Source organism: Thalassophryne amazonica, chromosome 7 (genome assembly GCF_902500255.1).
Source record: "Thalassophryne amazonica chromosome 7, fThaAma1.1, whole genome shotgun sequence".
Classification (NCBI taxonomy): Eukaryota; Metazoa; Chordata; class Actinopteri; order Batrachoidiformes; family Batrachoididae; genus Thalassophryne; species Thalassophryne amazonica.
The window spans coordinates 120,211,323-120,236,333 of record NC_047109.1 but is presented as its reverse complement, the minus strand read 5'-3'; the positions used below and the strand labels follow the sequence as shown (position 1 = coordinate 120,236,333).

Below are 25,011 nucleotides of genomic sequence, written 5' to 3'. Positions count from 1 at the left end.
CAAATCAAAGATTACAGATAGATTTGATAAGCAAACACACTTTCTGCGAAAACTTAGGAATTATAATGTAGATGGTGTCTTCATGAAAATGTTCTACAGTTGCTTTGTGGAGTCTGTGTTAACCTTTTCCTTCCTGTGTCGGCTTAACCTATTGAACCTTAAGAATCACAATCTTCTTTGTAATATTGTCAAGGAATGTGGTAAAATTGTGGGAACTCAGTGCACGGACATTATGGACCTTTTTAAAACAAGGGTTGTGTCAAAAGCCACGAAAATTATGGCCGATTCTGCACACCCTCTGCACCCACAATTTAAGTTTCTGCCCTCGGGCAGACGCCTGGTAATGCCCAGATGCAAAACCAACAGATTAAAAAACTCTTTTATTCCCACAGCCATTGCTCTCCTAAATAACACCTAAGGACTCACTGTTGCACTTAAGTCTATACTGACTCGTACCTTATTTCTGGGCTCTTGTTTTATATATTTATTCTGCTGTCTTTTTATGTTTTTTATGAATTTGTATGATGTGGTTTTATGAATGTAATGTAATTTTTACTGCTGACTGCACCTGAATTGCCCCCATGGGGACTAAATAAATGATCAAATCAAAATCAAATCAAACTTAAAAGAGATATGGAAAAGAGCCAAAGAAGAAGCAAAAAGTTCTATGATTAACTGGATTATAAATAAGGACTGACTAAATGTTGGAAAACTGTATAATTAGAGCTGATTTACTGAGAGATGATTTATTATTTAGCTGTGTATAAAACAGTAAATGATGTGAAGCAGTTGATGTTGAGTTCATTAAACAGAATAATGTTTTGTTAAAGGCTGAGAGATGAACGTAACACGATCGTCTGTTTCTGGAACAGTCTGTGTGAATTTATTCCATCAGGCATAAACTTTAAAAAATTATTATTTTTAATTAAAGAGCCTTTATTGTCATTGTACATATTTAATGCATTTAACTGTCCTGATTACAGTTAGACACAATCCAACCACTAGGGGCAGTGTGCACCCACAGCCTGGCACCCAGTGTCGCAGACTGAACGGTCCGCCCCTAAAAATCGCTCCGCCTTTTGCATCTACGCATGCGTCATTTCTGACCACAGCAGCTCGTCTGACTCTCTACACCCAAAGCAATCAAGTGGATTAATGTGATTATTAAGCTTCAGATGACGAAGGTAAAACCTCTTAAATCATTCTAAAGTCAGTTTTAAGCAGAAACGAGGCTGTTTTAAGCAGAAATTCTGCGAAATTCTGTGACACTTTGAAATGCCCAACGCGCAGTGAATGCATCAACTAGCAGCTCATTTAGCTGTGGCGCTCTGATCGCTTCCGCCGCCTTTTGTGATGAAATGCTGAATTTTTGTGGAAATGATTGTTGTACAAAAGCCTCAGATATATGTCGCTGAGACAGATGATGACTGGAGGCAGTTTGAAGCAGAAACAAGGTGATAATTCAGTGAAATGTGTTGCAGGGAGACTGTTCAGTGTGAGACACTAGGAACCATTGGCCAGGCCTAGAGGAAGGGGCGGAGTCAACACAGATTGTTGTATGTTTCTTACTACATTATAAGGTGAAACTTTGTGGGATCACGTCTGCGGGTCAAACGCCCACATTCTCCTTATTCTTAATAAAAGCATGTCATCTGTTAAAACAATAACTGGTATCAACTTGTACTTCTCCAAGTTTAAAGGGCAAATAACAAGGAATAAAAACACAAATGAGGTCAACATTGATGCACCAGATTAATGCAAACAGAACATTTACTTTGCTCATTTAATTTACAAGCTTGGAGCCAATCTGGTTCTGTGCTTACAATACACGTCTGCCACCTGCTGGACATATGTGGTTGTTGCTGTTAATAATCAGACCACAGGCATGATGGAAATCAGGAGCAGGTGCAGTTTAATTTGCACATAGTGTGAATTGAGCTCCTCAAAGGTTTGGCGGCAGAACAGGAAGTAACTGGAAGCCGTTCTCATCTTTTTAAGGACACAATGATGGAAGCACAACTTCTTCTGTGGTCTGATTCATGTTAAATAGGCAGCACAGTGGATCAGTGGTTAGCACTGCTGCCTCACAGCAAGAAGGTCGTGGGTTTGATTCACACCTGTGGCCTTTCTGTGTGGAGTTTGCGTGTTCCCCCCGTGTTTGTGTGGGTTTCCTCCGGGTGCTCCAGTTTCCTCCCACATTTAAAGACACACAGGTTTGGTGGACTGGAGACTTTATAACTGTCCAGGTCTCCCTTATAAAAAGTCTCGGTCTCAATGGGACTAACCTGGCTAAATAAAGGTGAAATTAAAATACTTCCACGACTTCCCAGAGTATGTGTGTGTGTGTGTGTGTGTGTGTGTCTCTCTCAAGTGTGCAGATTACACAAAACCAACCACACACAAATAATGCCAACATCACTGTTTTAGGAAATGCAACAGATTTAACTGCAAACATTCTGAAAAACTACGAGGGTTTGAGTCAAAGCTGACGACCGTGCTGACTGTGGCACGGTCGTGGCATTCTGCTGGCAGAAGCAACAATCCACCTCCTCACTGATCATCATCATCAATAACCTCCGTCTCACCCGAAACGCTCAGACCCGACACGTCTGGCTGGATCGTTCCGTCTGCCGGGCTCAGCTGTGTGCGCCGTCCGTCTGGGGCCCGTCCCTCATTCTGATGGCATGGAGCGCGTAGTTGACAGCGGTACTGCTCGTCCAGCTCCAGCTGCCTGACAGCGGGTTGTACAGCATCCCCTGGACTGACTGCACGGAAAAACCATCTGACAGAGGAAGAACAGAGGAGGACAGTGAGGAAGAACAAAGAAACAAAACACGTGTTCTTGTTTAAACAGGAACAAGAACTCAATGCTGACATCTGCAGCTCACCAAAGAACAGATCTGCAAGCAAATATTAAGCCCCCCCCCACACACACACAAAAAAAGCAGGGACCACAGAGAAGCTCCCAGGCAAAACCTACATCAAACCTGGCACAAATGGGCGTGGCCTACATGATTAGAAAGGAATCACTTCACCAATCACAGCGGTATGAGGTCTTCCTGTGTTTGATCCTGTGGATCAAAGGTCATCAGGGTCCTTCAGTTTGGGCTGATTTTTTTTCTTTTTCTCTAGGCACAAAAAGTGTTGGGCAACATAAACCAGGCGGAGCTCAAATGTGAAATTTACAGAGTTGGCAGATGTCAGGAGAAACTCGCCATATAAAGAAATGGCCAGTGAAAACACTAGGTGGCACTAGAATGAATAAAACCAGTAAAACCAATATTCAAAATCTAATTGACCTTCATATCTGTTCAAGTGTTCTACCAAATAGCAGCAACATTGACAGAAATAATCTCTTTATGGCAAATATAAAGGTCAGAGGTGACTGGACAATGGACTGAGGTGAATATTTTTTAAATAAGACAAACAGATTATCAGTCACTTAAAGGTGCTTCTTCTGAACAAGGTTTAACCTGAACCATCCCCTGAGCAAACATCGTATTCAGGAAAAAAAAAACTCAGAAATTTTGATTAAAGCAAGGAACCTCAAGCACACCAGACTCAGTGTGGTGGCTGTCCTTGCACATATCCTGCACTTCCTTCACATACTTTTCTGCCAAACCAGACTTCTTCATACAATATACCTTTTCTCTTAGCACTCAAACTCTCTATAGGTCCACAAACAAGCAATGCAACTCCTTCTAGCCTTTTCCACACTTCTCCATCAGCACTCTCAGAACAAATATTGCATCTGCAGTGCAATTTAAAGCTATTCATGGTGAAAATAAAAGAAAATTCTTCTTTGATCATTGCTGGTCTTTGATGGATAAGTTGTTGCGATATGAATTTCATGCTTCTCTGTGCATCCAATTTCAGATTATTACTCCCCACTTGTGGCAACAATTTGTGACTGACTACTATGAAATTCTGCAGGCAGCTTTTTGTTCATTTTTCTCTGTCATTGGACCATGTTTCATGTTAAATGGATTTAATCATCCTAATAAGAAACACATGAGTGTCCACTGAACATATGTGCAGGTTGTGGTATGCACACGGACTGCCTCTGAGCCTCAGCGAGGCCCAGTATCTCATGGAGGGTCCTTCTCTCTGAAACTCCTGTGAGACACTCCAGTTCAATGTCACCAACACAGCCCACATTTCTCACAAGTCTGGGGAAGGGTACAGGTTCAGCACTCATCCAGTGTCACTCTTCTTTGTGCTGTCGCCAGCACACAACATAAAAGAGTGTCATTCAAGTGTAAATGACATAATAAGGCACGCCCATTTTATGCAGTCATCTCCAAATTCAACTCGTATGTAATCCACAACTGCAACAAAGTGAACTAAATGCAATTCGGTGCATGTATTTTAAGTCCATTTTTGCCATTCTTCCATTTGTGGTGCCCTCTAGTGACCTACATCTCCCAAATTTGGCAGACAGCCTTTACTCGTTACTATGTATCGTGAAAAGTTTCACGTTTCTTTCAAGTAATGGTGTTAAGATATACAAGATTTTCTGTTTTGACTGCTCTATGCAGTAGGTTCTCCTTTATAAAGTTGGCAGCTTTTGACCTACCAAGCTCATTTTAAAAACTTAAATTACTAAAGGTCGATCGATTCCACTTGCAAAGACTGGTGTTGATCAAAGTGACAGCTTGGGACAAGATATATTTTAAAGATTTTTAAATATTTTACAATGCTGTGTAAAAACTGAAAAACAGAACTGGGTGTGGCTTATATTACAAGACTTGTCACACCCCAAAGTACATGTCAATGTATGAATGTTGATTGTACAATGTATGGTGTTGGAGTTTTGGTCAAAAAAGTTAAGAAAATGCAATTTCTTAATTACAGCACCACCTGGAGGCACAAAATGTACATTTTTCGGTGGCCCTACCTTGTGCTGGTCTGCATCATCCCTAAAAGGTTCAGCTTGATAGGCTGAATGGTGGGCAGCATGGTGGCTTAGTGATTAGCACTGTTGCCTCACAGCACAAAGGTCATGGGATCGATTCCCACCTGTGGCTTTTCTGTGTGGAGTTTGTGTGGGTTTGCTCTGGCTTCCTCCCGCATCCAAAGACACACAAGTTAGGTGGATTGGAAACTTTGTGCGTATGTGTGCGTGGGGGTGTGAATGTAAATGGTAAATGGACTGCATTTATATAGCGCTTTTTTTTGTTGTGTTTGTTTGTCTGTATGTGGCCCTGCAACATACTGGCATCCAGTCCAGGGTGAACCACGCCTCACGGTCTATGACTGCTGGGATAGCCTCCAGCCCCGTGCGTCCCTTAATTGGAGTAAGCGGTTGAAGATGGATGAGTGAGTGAGGTTAAATGTGTGAGCCACACCCGCTTTTGTAATTAAAAAGCCCATAGTTCACACCTCCTTTCAACAATCATGATGGACATATGTATTTCAAGTAAGACCTGCCCCAAGATTATCCATGTCAAATTTGGCACAATTCCCATTACCCAATTCTGAGATATATACTGTAGAGGCTGATGGCACCCCCTAGTGTCCAATCACAACTATTTTTTTCAGTCTCCTCTGTACTACTCTGCATCAGCCATGAGTTTTGTGCAGATCAGAGTTACTGTTATGAAGGGAAGGCCAACTTCCTGTGCCACGTTTATAACAGGATGTTCGTCCTGGATTTCTCAGATAGGTTAAGGTCCATCAGGATCATTTTAATAACGCAGGTTTCTGAGGTTTCTGAAACTGGCACCTCTCCAGCTTGTATGGTCTAGTCTCCGGTATTGTATTTAGTGGGTAAAAAATAATAAGGAAAAAAAAAATAACTAGACCTACCAGCAGTGGTGGGCACAGCTAACCAAAAGGTTAGCTTTGATAACAGCTAATCCGCTAACTGAAAAGTTGTCTTTTATAAAGCTAAACTGATAAACCCCTAAAAAAATTTAGTAGAAGTTACAGATAAAAGTTAAACCGATAACTTTCAGTATTGATTTCAGTACACTAGCAGCTACTGACACATCAACAAGCCAGCGCTTCTGCATCAGATTAGCTTTCTGTCAGCAAAAGAGACCTGGTGACGGAGGAGGAGGAATAAAGCCAATTTCTCTTTACACCATACAGACTCGCTGGCATATCACGCAAGTCATCAACAGGCATACAGTTTTAACTTATGGTTAAAATTTTAACCAAACCAATTCCAGACAAGTTATTTAAATTAACGCCATGTCTGGCATTTTATCCAGTGAAAATATCAGCTAAATCTTTTAGTTTTCAAGTAAGGCACTAATTTGGAAGGTTTTAGTGTTTGGACACACATGCTGCAGTGCATTATGGGTAAAGTTTCACAACAAGACAAATAAGCCTTCTGATCCCCTCTGCAAATCATTTACAGAAATTGTGGATGCATTAGGATTTCAGCAGTGCATTAAGGACTCACATTAGTGGAAATACCCTGGATCTGGTTCTCACACGTGGTTGCTGTCACAAATATTGACATCATGCTTCTTACATCAGTGGTGTCTGATCACTCACTTATTAGGTTTACCATTTTGCTGCCATGTTTAGTGGAAAAACAACCTTATATATCACTATGGCGATGCATCAACTCCTAAACTACAACTAAACTCAATGTTAGACTGTCTGATGTCTTAGCTTCACATATGGCAAATACCCAATCAGTAGACAGTCTTGTGGATAGTTTAGACTCAGTGCTCAAAACTACACTTGACATCATTGCACCACCTGTGTTAAAACCGCGCTCCCCCAAATCACAGTCACCTTGGTTCAGTGTTTACCTGTGTGACCTCAAGCATAAGGCTAGAGGTCTAGAAGGAAAATGGCGTCATTCAAAATTAGAAGTATTCCACCTCACGTGGTGTGATGCTATCTTAGACTGTAAGCACGCATAACTGGCTACAAAGTGGACCTACTACTCTGATTTGATCAACAAAAACAAGCATAACTCAAAGTTCTTGTTCGACACGGTGGCAACACTTATTCATGGACAACCACCTGTAGTTCGTTCTCATTTTACAGCACAAGATTTCCTGGATTACTTTGAAAAGAAAATAGAACACATCACAGCACTTCTTAGTGCACTTGGATCCTCTTGCTTGCCTCTACTGGTGGTTGGCTCTCACTGCGGTATTGTATCACTTCCTGTTCCGGAGCACAGCGGTGTTTTTCTGTATCTGTTAGCTGTTTAATCTGCGCAGTTAGATTGATCTAGTTATCTAGATTACGATTTGTTTCCCAGTGTAATCTTTACGTGCCTTAACTAAAGCACTCCTTCTGCTGAATCACCTCTAAATTATTTACACATTATTCACTTTGCGTGTTTTTAGGAATCCGCTAGCTTAGCGTAGCTACTAGCTCTTAGCCGATTTAGGATGGCGGCTTCTCCTGTCTCTCCCGCACTTTTCTGCTCTGGGTGTGAAATGTTTAGTTATTCCTCGGCCTCCTTTAGCAGTAACGGTACTTGTAATAAGTGTAGCTTATTCGTAGCTTTGGAGGCCAGGCTGGGCGAATTGGAGACTCGGCTCCGCACCGTGGAAAATTCTACAGCTAGCCAGGCCCCTGTAGTCGGTGCGGACCAAGGTAGCTTAGCCACCGTTAGTTCCCCCCTGGCAGATCCCGAGCAGCCGGGAAAGCAGGCTGACTGGGTGACTGTGAGGAGGAAGCGTAGCCCTAAACAGAAGCCCCGTGTACACCGCCAACCCGTTCACATTTCTAACCGTTTTTCCCCACTCGACGACACACCCGCCGAGGATCAAACTCTGGTTATTGGCGACTCTGTTTTGAGAAATGTGAAGTTAGCGACACCAGCAACCATAGTCAATTGTCTTCCGGGGGCCAGAGCAGGTGACATTGAAGGAAATTTGAAATTGCTGGCTAAGGCTAAGCGTAAATTTGGTAAGATTGTAATTCACGTCGGCAGTAATGACACCCGGTTACGCCAATCGGAGGTCACTAAAATTAACATTAAATCGGTGTGTAACTTTGCAAAAACAATGTCGGACTCTGTAGTTTTCTCTGGGCCCCTCCCCAATCGGACCGGGAGTGACATGTTTAGCCGCATGTTCTCCTTGAATTGCTGGCTGTCTGAGTGGTGTCCAAAAAATGAGGTGGGCTTCATAGATAATTGGCAAAGCTTCTGGGGAAAACCTGGTCTTGTTAGGAGAGACGGCATCCATCCCACTTTGGATGGAGCAGCTCTCATTTCTAGAAATCTGGCCAATTTTCTTAAATCCTCCAAACCGTGACTATCCAGGGTTGGGACCAGGAAGCAGAGTTGTAGTCTTACACACCTCTCTGCAGCTTCTCTCCCCCTGCCATCCCCTCATTACCCCATCCCCGTAGAGACGGTGCCTGCTCCCAGACTACCAATAACCAGCAAAAATCTATTTAAGCATAAAAATTCAAAAAGAAAAAATAATATAGCACCTTCAACTGCACCACAGACTAAAACAGTTAAATGTGGTCTATTAAACATTAGGTCTCTCTCTTCTAAGTCCCTGTTGGTAAATGATATAATAATTGATCAACATATTGATTTATTCTGCCTAACAGAAACCTGGTTACAGCAGGATGAATATGTTAGTTTAAATGAGTCAACACCCCCGAGTCACACTAACTGTCAGAATGCTCGTAGCACGGGCCGAGGCGGAGGATTAGCAGCAATCTTCCATTCCAGCTTATTAATTAATCAAAAACCCAGACAGAGCTTTAATTAATTTGAAAGCTTGACTCTTAGTCTTGTCCATCCAAATTGGAAGTCCCAAAAACCAGTTTTATTTGTTATTATCTATCGTCCACCTGGTCGTTACTGTGAGTTTCTCTGTGAATTTTCAGACCTTTTTCTGACTTAGTGCTTAGCTCAGATAAGATAATTATAGTGGGCGATTTTAACATCCACACAGATGCTGAGAATGACAGCCTCAACACTGCATTTAATCTATTATTAGACTCTATTGGCTTTGCTCAAAAAGTAAATGAGTCCACCCACCACTTTAATCATATCTCAGATCTTGTTCTGACTTATGGTATGGAAATAGAAGACTTAACAGTATTCCCTGAAAACTCCCTTCTGTCTGATCATTTCTTAATAACATTTACATTTACTCTGATGGACTACCCAGCAGTGGGGAATAAGTTTCATTACACTAGAAGTCTTTCAGAAAGCGCTGTAACTAGGTTTAAGGATATGATTCCTTCTTTATGTTCTCTAATGCCATATACCAACACAGTGCAGAGTAGCTACCTAAACTCTGTAAGGGAGATAGAGTATCTCGTCAATAGTTTTACATCCTCATTGAAGACAACTTTGGATGCTGTAGCTCCTCTGAAAAAGAGAGCTTTAAATCAGAAGTGTCTGACTCCGTGGTATAACTCGCAAACTCGTAGCTTAAAGCAGATAACCCGTAAGTTGGAGAGGAAATGGCGTCTCACTAATTTAGAAGATCTTCACTTAGCCTGGAAAAAGAGTCTGTTGCTCTATAAAAAAGCCCTCCGTAAAGCTAGGACATCTTTCTACTCATCACTAATTGAAGAAAATAAGAACAACCCCAGGTTTCTTTTCAGCACTGTAGCCAGGCTGACAAAGAGTCAGAGCTCTATTGAGCTGAGTATTCCATTAACTTTAACTAGTAATGACTTCATGACTTTCTTTGCTAACAAAATTTTAACTATTAGAGAAAAAATTACTCATAACCATCCCAAAGACGTATCGTTATCTTTGGCTGCTTTCAGTGATGCCGGTATTTGGTTAGACTCTTTCTCTCCGATTGTTCTGTCTGAGTTATTTTCATTAGTTACTTCATCCAAACCATCAACATGTTTATTAGACCCCATTCCTACCAGGCTGCTCAAGGAAGCCCTACCATTATTTAATGCTTCGATCTTAAATATGATCAATCTATCTTTGTTAGTTGGCTATGTACCACAGGCTTTTAAGGTGGCAGTAATTAAACCATTACTTAAAAAGCCATCCCTTGACCCAGCTATCTTAGCTAATTATAGGCCAATCTCCAACCTTCCTTTTCTCTCAAAAATTCTTGAAAGGGTAGTTGTAAAACAGCTAACTGATCATCTGCAGAGGAATGGTCTATTTGAAGAGTTTCAGTCAGGTTTTAGAATTCATCATAGTACAGAAACAGCATTAGTGAAGGTTACAAATGATCTTCTTATGGCCTCGGACAGTGGACTCATCTCTGTGCTTGTTCTGTTAGACCTCAGTGCTGCTTTTGATACTGTTGACCATAAAATTTTATTACAGAGATTAGAGCATGCCATAGGTATTAAAGGCACTGCGCTGCGGTGGTTTGAATCATATTTGTCTAATAGATTACAATTTGTTCATGTAAATGGGGAATCTTCTTCACAGACTAAAGTTAATTATGGAGTTCCACAAGGTTCTGTGCTAGGACCAATTTTTTTCACTTTATACATGCTTCCCTTAGGCAGTATTATTAGACGGTATTGCTTAAATTTTCATTGTTACGCAGATGATACCCAGCTTTATCTATCCATGAAGCCAGAGGACACACACCAATTAGCTAAACTGCAGGATTGTCTTACAGACATAAAGACATGGATGACCTCTAATTTCCTGCTTTTAAACTCAGATAAAACTGAAGTTATTGTACTTGGCCCCACAAATCTTAAACATGGTGTCTAACCAGATCCTTACTCTGGATGGCATAACCCTGACCTCTAGTAATACTGTGAGAAATCTTGGAGTCATTTTTGATCAGGATATGTCATTCAAAGCGCATATTAAACAAATATGTAGGACTGCTTTTTTGCATTTACGCAATATCTCTAAAATCAGAAAGGTCTTGTCTCAGAGTGATGCTGAAAAACTAATTCATGCATTTATTTCCTCTAGGCTGGACTATTGTAATTCATTATTATCAGGTTGTCCTAAAAGTTCCCTAAAAAGCCTTCAGTTAATTCAAAATGCTGCAGCTAGAGTACTGACGGGGACTAGAAGGAGAGAGCATATCTCACCCATATTGGCCTCTCTTCATTGGCTTCCTGTTAATTCTAGAATAGAATTTAAAATTCTTCTTCTTACTTATAAGGTTTTGAATAATCAGGTCCCATCTTATCTTAGGGACCTCGTAGTACCATATCACCCCAATAGAGCGCTTCGCTCTCAGACTGCAGGCTTACTTGTAGTTCCTAGGGTTTGTAAGAGTAGAATGGGAGGCAGAGCCTTCAGCTTTCAGGCTCCTCTCCTGTGGAACCAGCTCCCAATTCAGATCAGGAGACAGATACCCTCTCTACTTTTAAGATTAGGCTTAAAACTTTCCTTTTTGCTAAAGCTTATAGTTAGGGCTGGATCAGGTGACCCTGAACCATCCCTTAGTTATGCTGCTATAGACGTAGACTGCTGGGGGGTTCCCATGATGCACTGTTTCTTTCTCTTTTTGCTCTGTATGCACCACTCTGCATTTAATCATTAGTGATCGATCTCTGCTCCCCTCCACAGCATGTCTTTTTCCTGGTTCTCTCCCTCAGCCCCAACCAGTCCCAGCAGAAGACTGCCCCTCCCTGAGCCTGGTTCTGCTGGAGGTTTCTTCCTGTTAAAAGGGAGTTTTTCCTTCCCACTGTAGCCAAGTGCTTGCTCACAGGGGGTCGTTTTGACCGTTGGGGTTTTACATAATTATTGTATGGCCTTGCCTTACAATATAAAGCGCCTTGGGGCAACTGTTTGTTGTGATTTGGCACTATATAAAAAAATTGATTGATTGATTGACATCAGGTTAAACATATCCCATCATGCCTTAACCCAGCCACTACACCCTGCTATTGAGGTGGGCACCACTACTGAGGTATTACCTAGATTTACAGAATTTGATAGTATCTCACTAGGCGTGCTGACAAAACTCATAACGTCTACAAAAAGCACAACCTGTTTATTTGATCCTATACCAACAAAACTGTTTAAGGACCTGTGGCCCACTCTTGGGTCAACTGTTAAACCATTACTTAAGAAACCTAATCTTGACCCTAGTGTATTGAAAAACCATCGGCCAATATCAAATCTATCATTTTTCTCTAAAATTCTGGAAAAAGTGGTGTCACGGCAGCTCGTGGACTATCTTACTGAGAATAATCTCTTTGAGCCACTGCAGTCTGCTTTTAGAAAATATCATTCCACAGAGACGGCTCTCACTAAAGTGGTGAATGATCTTCTGGTTACAATGGATTCGGACACCACTACGGTTCTGTTGCTGTTAGATCTCAGTGCTGCATTTGATACAGTGGATCATCATATTCTACTTGATAGGCTGGAAAATCATTTTGGGATTACTGGGAGTGCCCTTGCATGGCTGACGACATACTCGACATTTGACATGAAATTTGGGGTTCCAAAGGGGTCTCTGTCTTAGGCCCCCTGCTTTTCTCCCTTTATATATCACCCCTTGGGCACATATTGTGGTGTTTTGGGATTGCCTTTCACTGCTATGCTGATGATACTCAGTTATACATGCCGATAACTGCTGGTAATCTCATCCACATAAAATCCTTAGAAGATTGCCTTCCATCAGTGAGAAGTTGGATGTCTAGAAACTTCCTACTTTTAAACTCTGATAAGACTGAAATGATGGTTCTTGGTCTACTGAGATATCGGCATCAATTTGACCAGTTAACACTCAGCCTAGGCTCGTGTGTCATACATCACACTGACAAAGTGAGGAACCTTGGGGTAATTTTTGATCCTACGTTGTCCTTTGACCTCCACATCAGAGATATTACAAGGACTGCTTTCTTCCACCTACAAAATATGGAAAAGATTCGTCCCATCCTGTGTATGGCTGATGCTGTTCCTCATTTTCAGGAAATAATATTCCTGAAAATGAAAAAGAAATTTTTGTTATTTTGGAAATTGTATATGTCATAATTCAGTTAAATTAAGCCACCCTGACACTTCCACAAATTTGGTCCCTGCACTGTGCCGCACAATTTGTCATGCCAGTGTGACCCGCTTTTGTCCTGCTTGACACCACGCTAGATAACAATATTCATTAATCAATAATCATTTTGTAGCTCTCAGAACTTGGCTGATGAAACCATCTCCCATCACTGCCAGAATCTCAGAGAATTTATCTCCAGCTGCAGGTTGTTTTGTGTGCATTGTGCGGTGGAGAAAACATTTGGAACCTTGTCTCAAAGGTCACTATTGATAACATATATATTGTAACGGATTGGTAAAACAGTTGCATTTTCATTCCTTCTTACGAGTTAGATAACGTTTATTTTTATAGGTGCCATCTGTTGTTGTTGTTTGTCACTTTATACATTTATTTTTTGTGTTATCACACTAGTTGGCGGTAAAGAGGTGCACCAGGTGTATTAAAGGCAGCCACAGGTGATGTGGGTTTTTTAATTAACTCGGGTGCGGGAGAGGCACACAGTTTTACCGCTATCGCTTTCACCTTTTCGCTATAGACTCTGTTTAGTTTAAGTAGAATTATTATTGTAAAATGTAAAATAAATAGGAACATCACCCAATTTTAACAGTGATTTTTTTCTCTTTTTTTTTTATGATTTTGAAGCACGTCAGAAAACGGATTTCTCCCCTCACCCAGCTGAGTGACTAACTGTCATAGTGACTACAATTATGGAAGGAAATGTTGTCTGCCTTCTGCCTCCGGTTGTGGCTTTGGCAACATGTGCAGCATTCCGGCATTTTCCAGCTGCTTCTTCACGAGCTCTATGAGCGTCAGTGCACGCAGTCCACTGAGTTGCCCGGTGTCACAATGGCGACCAGGGCCCTTGCCGGCACGTGTCTCGGTGCGACTGCACTCTCTTGTACTAAGACACATCTCTATGCCACAGACACACTGCCACCTGCTGGATGGTTAGTGGAGGTGCTTGCCTTCACAGGCATCATTTTTTTAAGTTTTAGATGATTGGTGGATGCTGGAAAAACTGTCAAAAACACTTTTAAAAATTTTGTGAAAACTCAGAAAGTGTGTGTCAGCTTGCTGGACACTTAACACGCCGTTCACTCGTCACGGCGTTCCATGGTAGTGGCTACGCTAAGAAGCTAGCCACTACAGGACGAAACATGATGTCCACTACATGGGCAAATATGGGAAACTGTACAACAGCAAAGGAAGTTAAAACCAAAATTCAACAATAGACAGAACTGGAGATAGTGTCAAAACATTTCCTCAGTTCAAAAAAAAAAAAAAAAAAAAGAGTCTGTATCAAAAGAAAGACATCACTTCATGGACAAATAATAAATATACAACAGAATAGGAAAGGAAAAGTACAGTTAAATAATAGATAGAACATATGGCTGGGGACAGTAGGCTTCTCAGACTAGCAGCTGATTGTATCGCTCCTGTTTTATATAATAAAACTCAGTTTTACTTGCAACACATGTCCGCAAGCGTAGAAACAGGCTAAAAATTTCCACTACTGAAAAATAAGAAAACTCCGTTCTCGACTTCCAACAGTCGACCAATAAGTATTCTACCTGTGTTCGGAAAAATCATGGCGTTTATTGTATATGAGCAAATCAGTAATTATTTTTCGCTGAATAATTTAATTATTGATTTTCAGCATGTATATAGAAAGAGTCACTCCACTGCCACGGCGTTGACTCAGATGTCTGATGAATGGCTCAGAGAGGTCGAAAAGAAGAATATAGTCGGCACTGTGTTTCTTGATTTCTCTGCTGCATTTGATATCATTGATCATGATTTGTTATTGGAAAAACTTGCTGGTTATGGTCTTGAGCTATCAGCTCTGACTTAGTTTTATAATTATCTAAGAGGACACAGACAGTGTTTTTTTAATGGCAGTTTTTCTAGCACCAGGAGTGTTGTATGTGGAGTGCCACAAGGGAGTTGCCTCGGTCCACTATTATTTACAATTTTCACAAATGATTTACCATATATTTTTGATAAAGTCAGTATAGCAATGTATGCAGATGATTCAACTATTTACACATCTGTATAAACAGTTCGCATTATGATTTACGTAGAAGTTGTTTTAAATATGGAACTGCATGAGGTAGTTGACTGGGTTATGTCCAATAAGCTAGTGTTAAATATAGTAAAGACTAATTGCATGATTATTGGCTCTAGTTGTGTTATTATGAAAAATCCTGTACTAAGCATTAAAATTAACAATATGAGACTAAATCAAGTGCATGAGACCAAGCTGCTGTGTTGTGTGGGCCGCCACAAGAGGAGGTACTGCTGGCCCACCACCAGAGGGCGCCCTGCCTGGAGTGCGGGCTCCAGGCACAGAGGGCGCAGCCGCCTCACAGGAGCAGCTAGGGTGACAGCTGTCACGCATCACCTGCAACAGCTGTTACCAATCAGCAGGGATACATCAGCAGGACGACGTCTCCACCTCTTTGCCGAGATATCGTTCTACCTGGAAGGTAATATTCTCAGCTGACTGCTTGACAGTAACCTTTTGTGATTTTTGTGAGTGATAACAGACCTTTTTTCCAACGAGAGGTGGAGGTAGCTTTCCTGCCGTGCGGATATGGGTGCAAAGGCGCCCACGTTTAATTGTGTTTTGTTCTCGCCAGCAGTACCAGGTCCGACACACGGAAGGCAGTGGCCACCTGGGATGTTCGGGACTTGGCGGCTCCTGCAGTATTCCCGGGGTCTGGTGGCGGAGGAAATCGTTGTGGTTCGGTTTTGCTTTGGACAGGTGTCTCCTATCTTCGAGCCTGCCCACACGACACCTTTGTGAATTGATTCTGATCTATTGTTGTAATCTGTTGTATTTGTTGTGCACATTCACAACAGTAAAGTGTTGTTATTTGACCTACTCCATTGTCCGTTCCTTTGCGCCCCCTGTTGTGGGTCCGTGTACCAACACTTTCCCAACATGCTGGGTGTTATTGTAGATTCAAAATTATCATGGAAAAATCATATAAATAATAGTTTTGTAAAAATGGGTAGGGGTATATCAATTATGAGAAGACATGCAGGGTTATTAAGTTGTTCAACTTTGAATTATGCTATTAAAGCATTATTGTTAGTATATCTGGACTATTGCCTGGCAGTTTGGTCAAATGCCTCCGAAGAAATGATGAATAAATTACAAATATTCAAATAGAGCTGCTCGTATAGCACTTAAGTGCAGTTATAGGACTAACATCACCACAATGCATAAAAAATTAAACTGGCTGTTAGTTAAAGACAGACTTTATATTCACTGATTATTTTTACCAGGAAAGATTATTGTCACTAAGTTACTTTGTATTTTGGTTAGGAATTTTTCTTTCAGTTCAGAAATCATAGATACATAACCAGACATGCTGTGGTGGGAAACTTACGTTACTAATGCCATAAAAAACACTGTCATATTCAGGGGTATGAAGGAATTAAATTTATACCCAACTGTATTAAACTCATTTCAAATGAATGTTCTTTTAAGGAAAGTCCTAAGGTTGCATCTGTTGGTATGAGAAGCATTCTAGGTTTGACCTTTGATCACGTATAGACATGTTTTTTGTGTGTATATAGACTGACCATGTGTGATGATTGATTTAATTTGATTGGAATTTGTTTTATTTTTTCTTCCTCTTTTTTTGTCTTTTTATATATATATATATTTTTGAATGTCTTTTGATTTGTGTTGGTAAACTTGTGTGGACTCCAGGAAGAGTAGCTGCAGCTAATGGGGATCCGAATAAAATAAACAAATAAACAAACAGTGGCAAGATCTTGTCAGTTCTACAAATTAGCAATGCTAACTCAAAACATTGCTCTAAAGTATTTCAAAATGTGTTTTGAACATTGTTCTAGAGTCCAGAACTGAAATTCCTCCATCAGGTATCTGGACTTACTATCAGGGCAGGATGAGAAGCTCGCCTATCAGCGCCGTTTCTTCTTTGCATCAAAAGGAGCTAGCTGTATTTCTCAGCTGGCTTGGGAACACATCGGGTTCCCCCCCTGGAAGAGTTAGAGGACTGAGCTGAGGATAGAGAAGTGTGGATTGAGCCGCTGTTCTGCTGCCACCGTGGCCAGATAGGCCTCAGTGTAGACAATGACCTGAATGAGGCGTTTAATGGTTTTCATTCTTTTTCTGGGGGCTGATTTTTAACCCTGACTAATATTAATCATTTATAAACGGGAATACACACAGTGGACTTACTGGACTCGAGGAGGCGCTCCAGTTCCGTGGGAGTGATAAATTTTTCCCACTCGTGCATCCCGCCTGGAACGATACGCAGCACCTGCTCAGCCATGACGATCCCCAGCAGGTATGACATGGTGGTTTGACTGATGGTTGTGATGAAGACTGAGCCGCCGGGCTGTGAACACAGAACACGAGGAAGCTTCAGTTTGAGCCTCACTTTTCATATTCATCCTCTCGTACTGTGCCTCAGTATTTCCTCCATTTTTACACTGTGAATGATCACAACATGAAAGAATAAACATATTGTGAGGAGGGAGGGAGGGCGAGCGTGACGCCTGACCGCCATTACGTCAGTGAGAGTCAGAATCTGTGCACCATATGGTCAATGTCCAATTCTTTAATTAATGCACCATTAATATCACACTACAGGTCCACTAACCACCAGTAAGATAAAATAATAATGAATCAGTTCATACACAAATCACTTCAAAATAAGACTGTGTGACAGAAACCCAGAACCAAAGTGACCCAGAGGCACCAAAATAATTATCAACTTCCATATTAAGGAATATTTGGCCATATTGACAGGCAGATTTGTTAAAGGCGTTTGGACACAAATACGAGTCTCACACAAACAGCTCTGGTTGGTAAAAGCCTTTAGTGATGAGGATAGCAGTGGTCTGTACCCAAAAAGGCAGTCCAAAAACACAGCAGCAGTACAATAATCATCAGGCTTAGGCGATGGTCGGAAAAATGGGCAGGAATCGAGAAACGCACTGAGGCAGGCAGGACTATGGAACCCGAGAATGAAAGCTGGAGAGAAGGCACAAGGCACATCAATCTGGCGAGGAACAACAGCACCCAGTGAGCTTATATAACCCAAGTGATGAGCTGCAATTAGGAACAGGCATGCGTGGAAAACACCAGAACAAAGGTGTGGCCAGAGAGAGAGACGCCCACCACCAAGAACCCAGGGACAGACAAGAGAGACAGAGACAGACAGACCCAAGCAGAAAAAAACCCAGCGATGAGAATAAACACACAGAAAACCAATGAATCAATGAAAATAAGTCAAACCCTGACAATGAAATGTACCATCTTGACAGGCGAGCTACAACAGATAAAATCACAGTGTGTCCCTTAGAAGGTAGAAAATTGATTACAAAGTCTATGGAAATGTGCATCCACGGGCAAGTGGGAACAGGTGTTAACAAGGTGCCAGCAGGCAAACGGTTTGGACGAATTATGCATAGCGCAAACTGACAAGGACTGACATATTCTGCAACATCCTTATTAATCCTGACCACCAGAATCTTTGCTGTACAACAGATAAAGTCTTTTTAATTCCTGGATGGCAAAATAGACAGCTTTCATGGCACCAGCTAATCACATCCCTCCTGAGGGCTTCGGGGACAAAAGTTGCTGGGCCATCCATCGATACGTGGCCATCCACGGCACGTACCACCAGAGGGCGCAAAAGCTTATACAGCTTAAGGTGAAGGGACCTGGCAAGAGAAGACAAATCAAGTTGGCATCTGAACCCAAATCAACAAAAGCTGAAACAGCCACAGTAGCGTGATTGGACATTATTTAGCTGGGGTTATATTTGTGCCAAGACAGAGGAGATGGAATTAAGACTCACCCCGTAACTCCGGCCTTGGCTGCATGGCGACACCCCTGGCCTAACAATTATAAATCAAATGTCCTGATTGTCCACAGTAGCAACAGAGTCCATCCTCACGGTGGCGCCGTCACTCTGTTGGAGACACACGTGTGTGCCCTAGCTGCATTGGCTCCTCAGTGCTGTGCAGAGATTGAGTTGGGCCGAGCCTGAGTCAAGGAGGAGGAAGAGCGACTCGGAGGTGTGTCCCACGCAGCAATCCTGCTGACGACTGCCTCCGCGAGGCCGGTCCTGTAGGTGTCAATCGGTTGCGAATGGCCAGCTCAATGAACTCGTCTAAGTCCTCTGGGTGGTCATTGGTGATCAGCTGGTCCTGTATGTCGGCCAACAGCCCCTGGAAGAAGATGTCTAGGAATGCGGCTGGGTTCCATTCACTTTTGGCCTCCAGGATACAGAGGTCTATTGCGCAATCAATCAATCAATCAATTTTTTATATAGCGCCAAATCACAACAAACAGTTGCCCCAAGGCGCTTTATATTGTAAGGCAAGGCCATACAATAATTATGTAAAACCCCAACGGTCAAACGACCCCCTGTGAGCAAGCACTTGGCTACAGTGGGAAGGAAAAAACTCCCTTTTAACAGGAAGAAACCCCCAGCAGAACCAGGCTCAGGGAGGGGCAGTCTTCTGCTGGGACTGGTTGGGGCTGAGGGAGAGAACCAGGAAAAAGACATGCTGTGGAGGGGAGCAGAGATCAATCACTAATGATTAAATGCAGAGTGGGGCATACAGAGCAAAAAGAGAAAGAAACAGTGCATCATGGAACCCCCAGCAGTCTAAGTCTATAGCAGCATAACTAAGGGATGGGTTCAGGGTCACCTGATCCAGCCCTAACTATAAGCTTTAGCAAAAAGGAAAGTTTTAAGCCTAATCTTAAAAGTAGAGAGGGTGTCTGTCTCCCTGATCTGAATTAGGAGCTGGTTCCACAGGAGAGGAGCCTGAAAGCTGAAGGCTCTGCCTCCCATTCTACTCTTACAAACCCTAGGAACTACAAGTAAGCCTGCAGTCTGAGAGCGAAGCGCTCTATTGGGCAATCAGTGACTCAGTGGCTGCACTGCTTCAGCCTCATCAGGGAGCGTGCAGCTTTGTGTCCTGGAGCAGTGTGTTGAAAAACCTGTTTAAAGAGCTGTGGTTAAGGCATGAAGTGAAGCACAGGTAGAGGACTGTCAACCCATTCAGCGGTTTGCCCAGGATGCAGCATATATGTTATCTTCACCCAGTTGGGTGAAGATGCTGTAGAAAGTGTAGCTCACACTGTGTGACGAACGGTCTGACATCACCGGTTTCCCCAGAGAAGCGTTCTGGTCGTGACAACTGGCTGCAGACCACAGGAGCAGGTACGAAGCGGTGAGGCTGCTGATGGTGCCAGTGGTGGTACACTGGACATTACTGGTGGACATGTCCGACGTAGCCTGAGGATTCAGTCTGGCTCACTGTGCTTACTGTCAACATGAAGGCGTCCTGGGGTTTAGCTAGCTCACTAAACCGGAACCTGCGCAGTAAGCTGGTCGTCCTGCTGTGCGAGCTGCCGACTATGGTGGTGTACCGCCAGCCTGGAATGGGTCTGAGCCTGCTGTGTCCATGTTAGCCAGATGATCTGACAGGCAGGTTAGTCAAGGAAATTTGGACATAAATGTGAGCCTCACACAAACAGCTGGATGGTACACGACTTTAGTGATGAGGATTAGCAGTGGTCAGTACACAAAAAGGCAATCCAAAAAACACAGCATAAGTACAAGTATCATCAGGAGAGGTGATGGTCTAGTGGTTAAAGGTTGGGTTTGAGACCAGAGGATCCTCAGTTCAAATCCCAGCCTGACCCTTGGGCAAGGTCCTTAATCCCCTAGTTGCTCCTGGTGTTTACTGAGTACCTTGTATGGCCGCAGCCTCTGGTGTGAATGTGAAGCATTATTGTAAAGTGCTTTTGAGTGTCTGATGCAGATGGAAAAGTACTATATAAATGCAGTCCATTTACCATTTATCAGGCTTTGGCAAGGTCAGAAAAAGGGCAGGAGGTCGAGAAACCACACTGAGGCAGGCAGGACTATGGACAAGAGAATGATCAGCTGGACCTGTATGTCGGCCAACAGCCCCTGGAAGAAGACGTCTCGGACGCGGCTGGGTTACATTCACTTTTGCCACCAGGATACGGACGTCTATGGCGCAATCAGTGACTCGGTGGCTTCCCTGAGAGAAGGTGCATCAAACTGGTGAGGAGCAAATGCACCCAGTGCTTATATAACCCCAGGTGATGAGCTGCAAATTAGCAACAGGTGTGCATGGAAAGCACCAGAAAAAGGGTGTGGCCAGAAAGGGAAACGCCCACCACCAACAACCCAGGGACAGACAAGAGAGACAGAGAAGACAGACCCAAGCAGAAAAACCCAGCAAGAGAATAAACACACAGAAAACCAATGAATCAATGAAAATAATAAACAGAACAGACAAAAATAAAACAGACAAGCAGGCAAAAACTCAAACCCTGACAATATTTTTCATTCACGTATTAAATATTCCTGATCCCGTGGGCCTGGTGGGTTCGAGTTCCTGTGGGCCTGGTGGGTTCCCACGGGAAGTCAGCTTTCAGTGTAGCTTGGTAGATTTAGTTGCTAATACTTTTTTGGACAGAACAATTTGGTGTTGGACAACTTTATTGCTCCTGCAAATATCTTTTTTTATGTGTTTTGCATTTATCCATTTTATGTTCAATTTAGTTTTAATATCTGAAACAATCTTCTGTGCATGAAAACAGAATAAACTGGGAGAAGGTGTGAGATGTTTTCACTGCACAGTCCAGTGGAGACAAGTGGAGTCTCACAAGAACAAAAAGTAGGTTCGAACAGATTCACTGTCAACAGAATCCAGGAAACAAGAGAAGAGTGGAACCGGGACAAAATAAAGGAATGTACCAGAAGAGACGATGTTCTGGACAAAGTCATTTAAAACATTCTGCTTTTCTTCATAAAAAGGCATAAGTGTCGACAGATTTGGCAACATGAAGAGATCACGCCTTGAGTCGTCACGCAGCAGCAACAACTGAAGGGGTTTTCTTAAACTAACACACAGACCAAAGACACAGATGATGATGATGATGATGTCACAGTACTGATACACAGATTTGACACGTCACACCAACACCTGGCCCCGTATCCACGAAGCAGCCTCAGGCTAAAAATAGCTCCTAGTGACGTTATTCTAACAAAAATCTGAGAGTTCCTCAAATTCTTAGACATTTCTTACAATTTTCCCTTGATAAGATGACAGTTGTCTGCAAAGCACCTTAGGCCTTAAGAGAGCTCCTAAGGTGCCAGACTGGTAAGAGGAAGACTTCTAAGAGTGTCTTAAACAGAGAAGACAGCAGAAACGACAGAGAGGAAGCAGAGATATTGTCCGTACGTAGGATGACAGCACGTCAGTAACACACTACCAGCTTGAGCTATGTAATTATTTTATGTTAATTTACTGTCTTAATATATTTATAAATTGTTTAGAGGCTTATAGTTGGCTGGATCGGGTGACCCTGAACCATCCCTGGTTATGTGCTTTAGACGTAGACTGTGGGGGGGTTCCCATGATGCACTGTTCTTTCTCTTTTGCTGCCCGTATGCACCACTCTGCATTTAATCATTAGTGATCGATCTCTTTTTCCTGGTTCTTTCCCTCAGCCCCAACCAGTCTCAGCAGAAGACTGCCCCTCCCTGAGCCTGGTTCTGCTGGAGGTTTTCTTCCTGTTAAAAGGGAGTTTTTCCTTCCACTGTGGCCAAGTGCTTGCTCATAGGGGGTCGTTTGACTGTTGGGGGTTTTCATATTATTGTATGGCCTTGCCTTGCAATGTGGAGCGCCTTGGGGCAACTGTTTGTTGTGATTTGGCGCTATATAAGAAAAAAGTTGATTGATTGATTTTCCACCGCATCGTGACTTTTATCTTGCATTTTCACTTTGTTTGCGCGTAATTTAGCGAAACCTCTGATAAAGTGGGTGTTTCTGCCCCCGGAAGTAAGTAGAGGACATGAACGTCAGTTTACCCTTTAGCTCAAAGGAGCTGCGGCTGTGCCTTTGTCACTGATGTTGTCAACAGTGAAATGATGTCATTTCACTAATAACTTAAACTCACAGTGGGGACATATTTGTGTATGCGGTTAACTAACTCCAAGTGTCACAAGCCCAGATTTGTGGAAAACTATTAAATACGTAATTATGGAGGGTGTAGAGAGAAATACTTATTGTGTCACAGTTTCAGGAACGCAAGATCATAGTTAACAAATGTGCTTACTTTGGACAGATAACTCATAGTTTAATCATTCTTAATTCATTTTATTGTGTAAAATATTTGTATACATGATTGTATATAAAGGCACATAAAAACAGCTATTAACAATTTTATAAATCTGGTGGCATTCATTATACTGTAGTACAAACCAAATTTTGCTTTAAAAATATCTATTACTGGAGGATAAAACACTTCAGGTGGCAAACTGTTAAAAATCTTTACTGCTCGGTTACTAAAGAAAACTTTTCTCACATCAAGGGAGGTGGTGGCGTAACAGCTTGCACGTTGGACTGGGATGCCAGCGACTTGGGTTCGCTTCCTGATTGCAACCACGCTCCCGACTGGCACTCTTAACATCAGTGCTGGGATGGGAGGAGTGACACGTGTCGTGGGCCCTTCTGGAAACAAGTCGTAGACTTTCGTTGGTTACCCACGTTAAATCTTCTTCTTCTATCTAGATCTGTTAACTTCCAAGCTCAATTCATGGCCTCTAATGCCAGTATACCTTTTCATTTTGAAAAATACAGTGGGGTCAACATTCTCAAAGCCATGCAAATTCTATACAGTGGGGAAAATAAGTATTTGACCCCTGTCAGTTTTGCAGGTTTTCCCACTAGAAAGAATGTAGAGGTCTGTAATTTTTATCATAGTACACTTCAATTGTGAGACAATCTAAAAAAAAAAAAGAAAATCACACTGTATGATTTTTAAATAATTAATTTGCATTTTATTGCATAAAATAAGTATTGACCCCCTACCACTACGGAGCTAAATCCAGGTCAAAAGTTTTGTAATCTGAAAACAAAAAAGATTGAAAAAATAAATGTTGAAACTGAAATTCAATGTTTTGTTCTTGAATTTTATAATCATTTAAAAAGTATTATCAAAATAAAAATGTGTAAGATATATATCTTTCAGTTAAATAATTTTTGATTCAGCTCTGTAATTATTTTGATCAAATAATTTATTTTCATTCATATTTCAGATTCAACTTTGGATGCTGTAGCTCCTCTAAAAAAGAGAGCTTTAAATCAGAAGGCCTGACTCGTGGTAACTCACAAACGTAGCTTAAAGCAGATAACCCGTAAGTGGAGAAGAAATGGCGTCTAACTAATTTAGAAGATCTTCACTTAGCCTGGAAAAGAGTCTGTTGCTCTAAAAAAGCCTCCGTAAAGCTAGGAATCTTCTACTCATCACTAATTGAAGAAATAAGAACAACCCCAGGTTTCTTTTCAGCACTGTAGCCAGGCTGACAAGAGTCAGAGCTCTATTGAGCTGAGTATTCCATTAACTTTAACTAGTAATGACTTCATGACTTTCTTTGCTAACAAAATTTAACTATTAGAGAAAAAATTACTCATAACCATCCCAAAGACGTATCGTTTTCTTTGGCTGCTTTCAGTGATGCCGGTATTTGGTAGACTCTTTCTCTCCGATTGTTCTGTCTGAGTATTTTCATTAGTTACTTCATCCAAACCATCAACATGTTTATTAGACCCCATCCCTACCATGCTGCTCAAGGAAGCCCTAACCATATTTAATGCTTCGATCTTAAATATGATCAATCTATCTTTGTTAGTTGGCTATGTACCACAGGTTTAAGGTGGCAGTAATTAAACCATTACTTAAAAAGCCATCACTTGACCCAGCTATCTTAGCTAATTATAGGCCAATCTCCAACCTTCCTTTTCTCTCAAAAATTCTTGAAAGGGTAGTTGTAAAACAGTAACTGATCATCTGCAGGAATGGTCTATTTGAAGAGTTTCAGTCAGGTTTTAGAATTCATCATAGTACAGAAACAGCATTAGTGAAGGTTACAAATGATCTTCTTATGGCCTCGGACAGTGGACTATCTCTGTGCTTGTTCTGTTAGATACCTCAGTGCTGCTTTTGATACTGTTGACCAAAATTTATTACAGAGATTGGGCATGCCATAGGTATTAAAGCACTGCGCTGCGGTGGTTT

The 25,011-nt window shown here is 41.9% G+C and overlaps 1 protein-coding gene across 1 annotated transcript in view; it reads right to left on the bottom strand.

The window, feature by feature from the left end:
• Positions 1–2,167: 2,167 nt before the first annotated feature.
• Positions 2,168–25,011, bottom strand: part of coq3 (coenzyme Q3 methyltransferase) — a 79,007-nt gene continuing 56,163 nt past the window's right edge. The window contains exon 6 of the mRNA XM_034175432.1: positions 2,168–2,782. Coding sequence (XP_034031323.1) covers positions 2,637–2,782 — 146 coding nt within the window. The 3' untranslated portion in view covers positions 2,168–2,636. The remainder of the gene's footprint in view (positions 2,783–25,011) is intronic.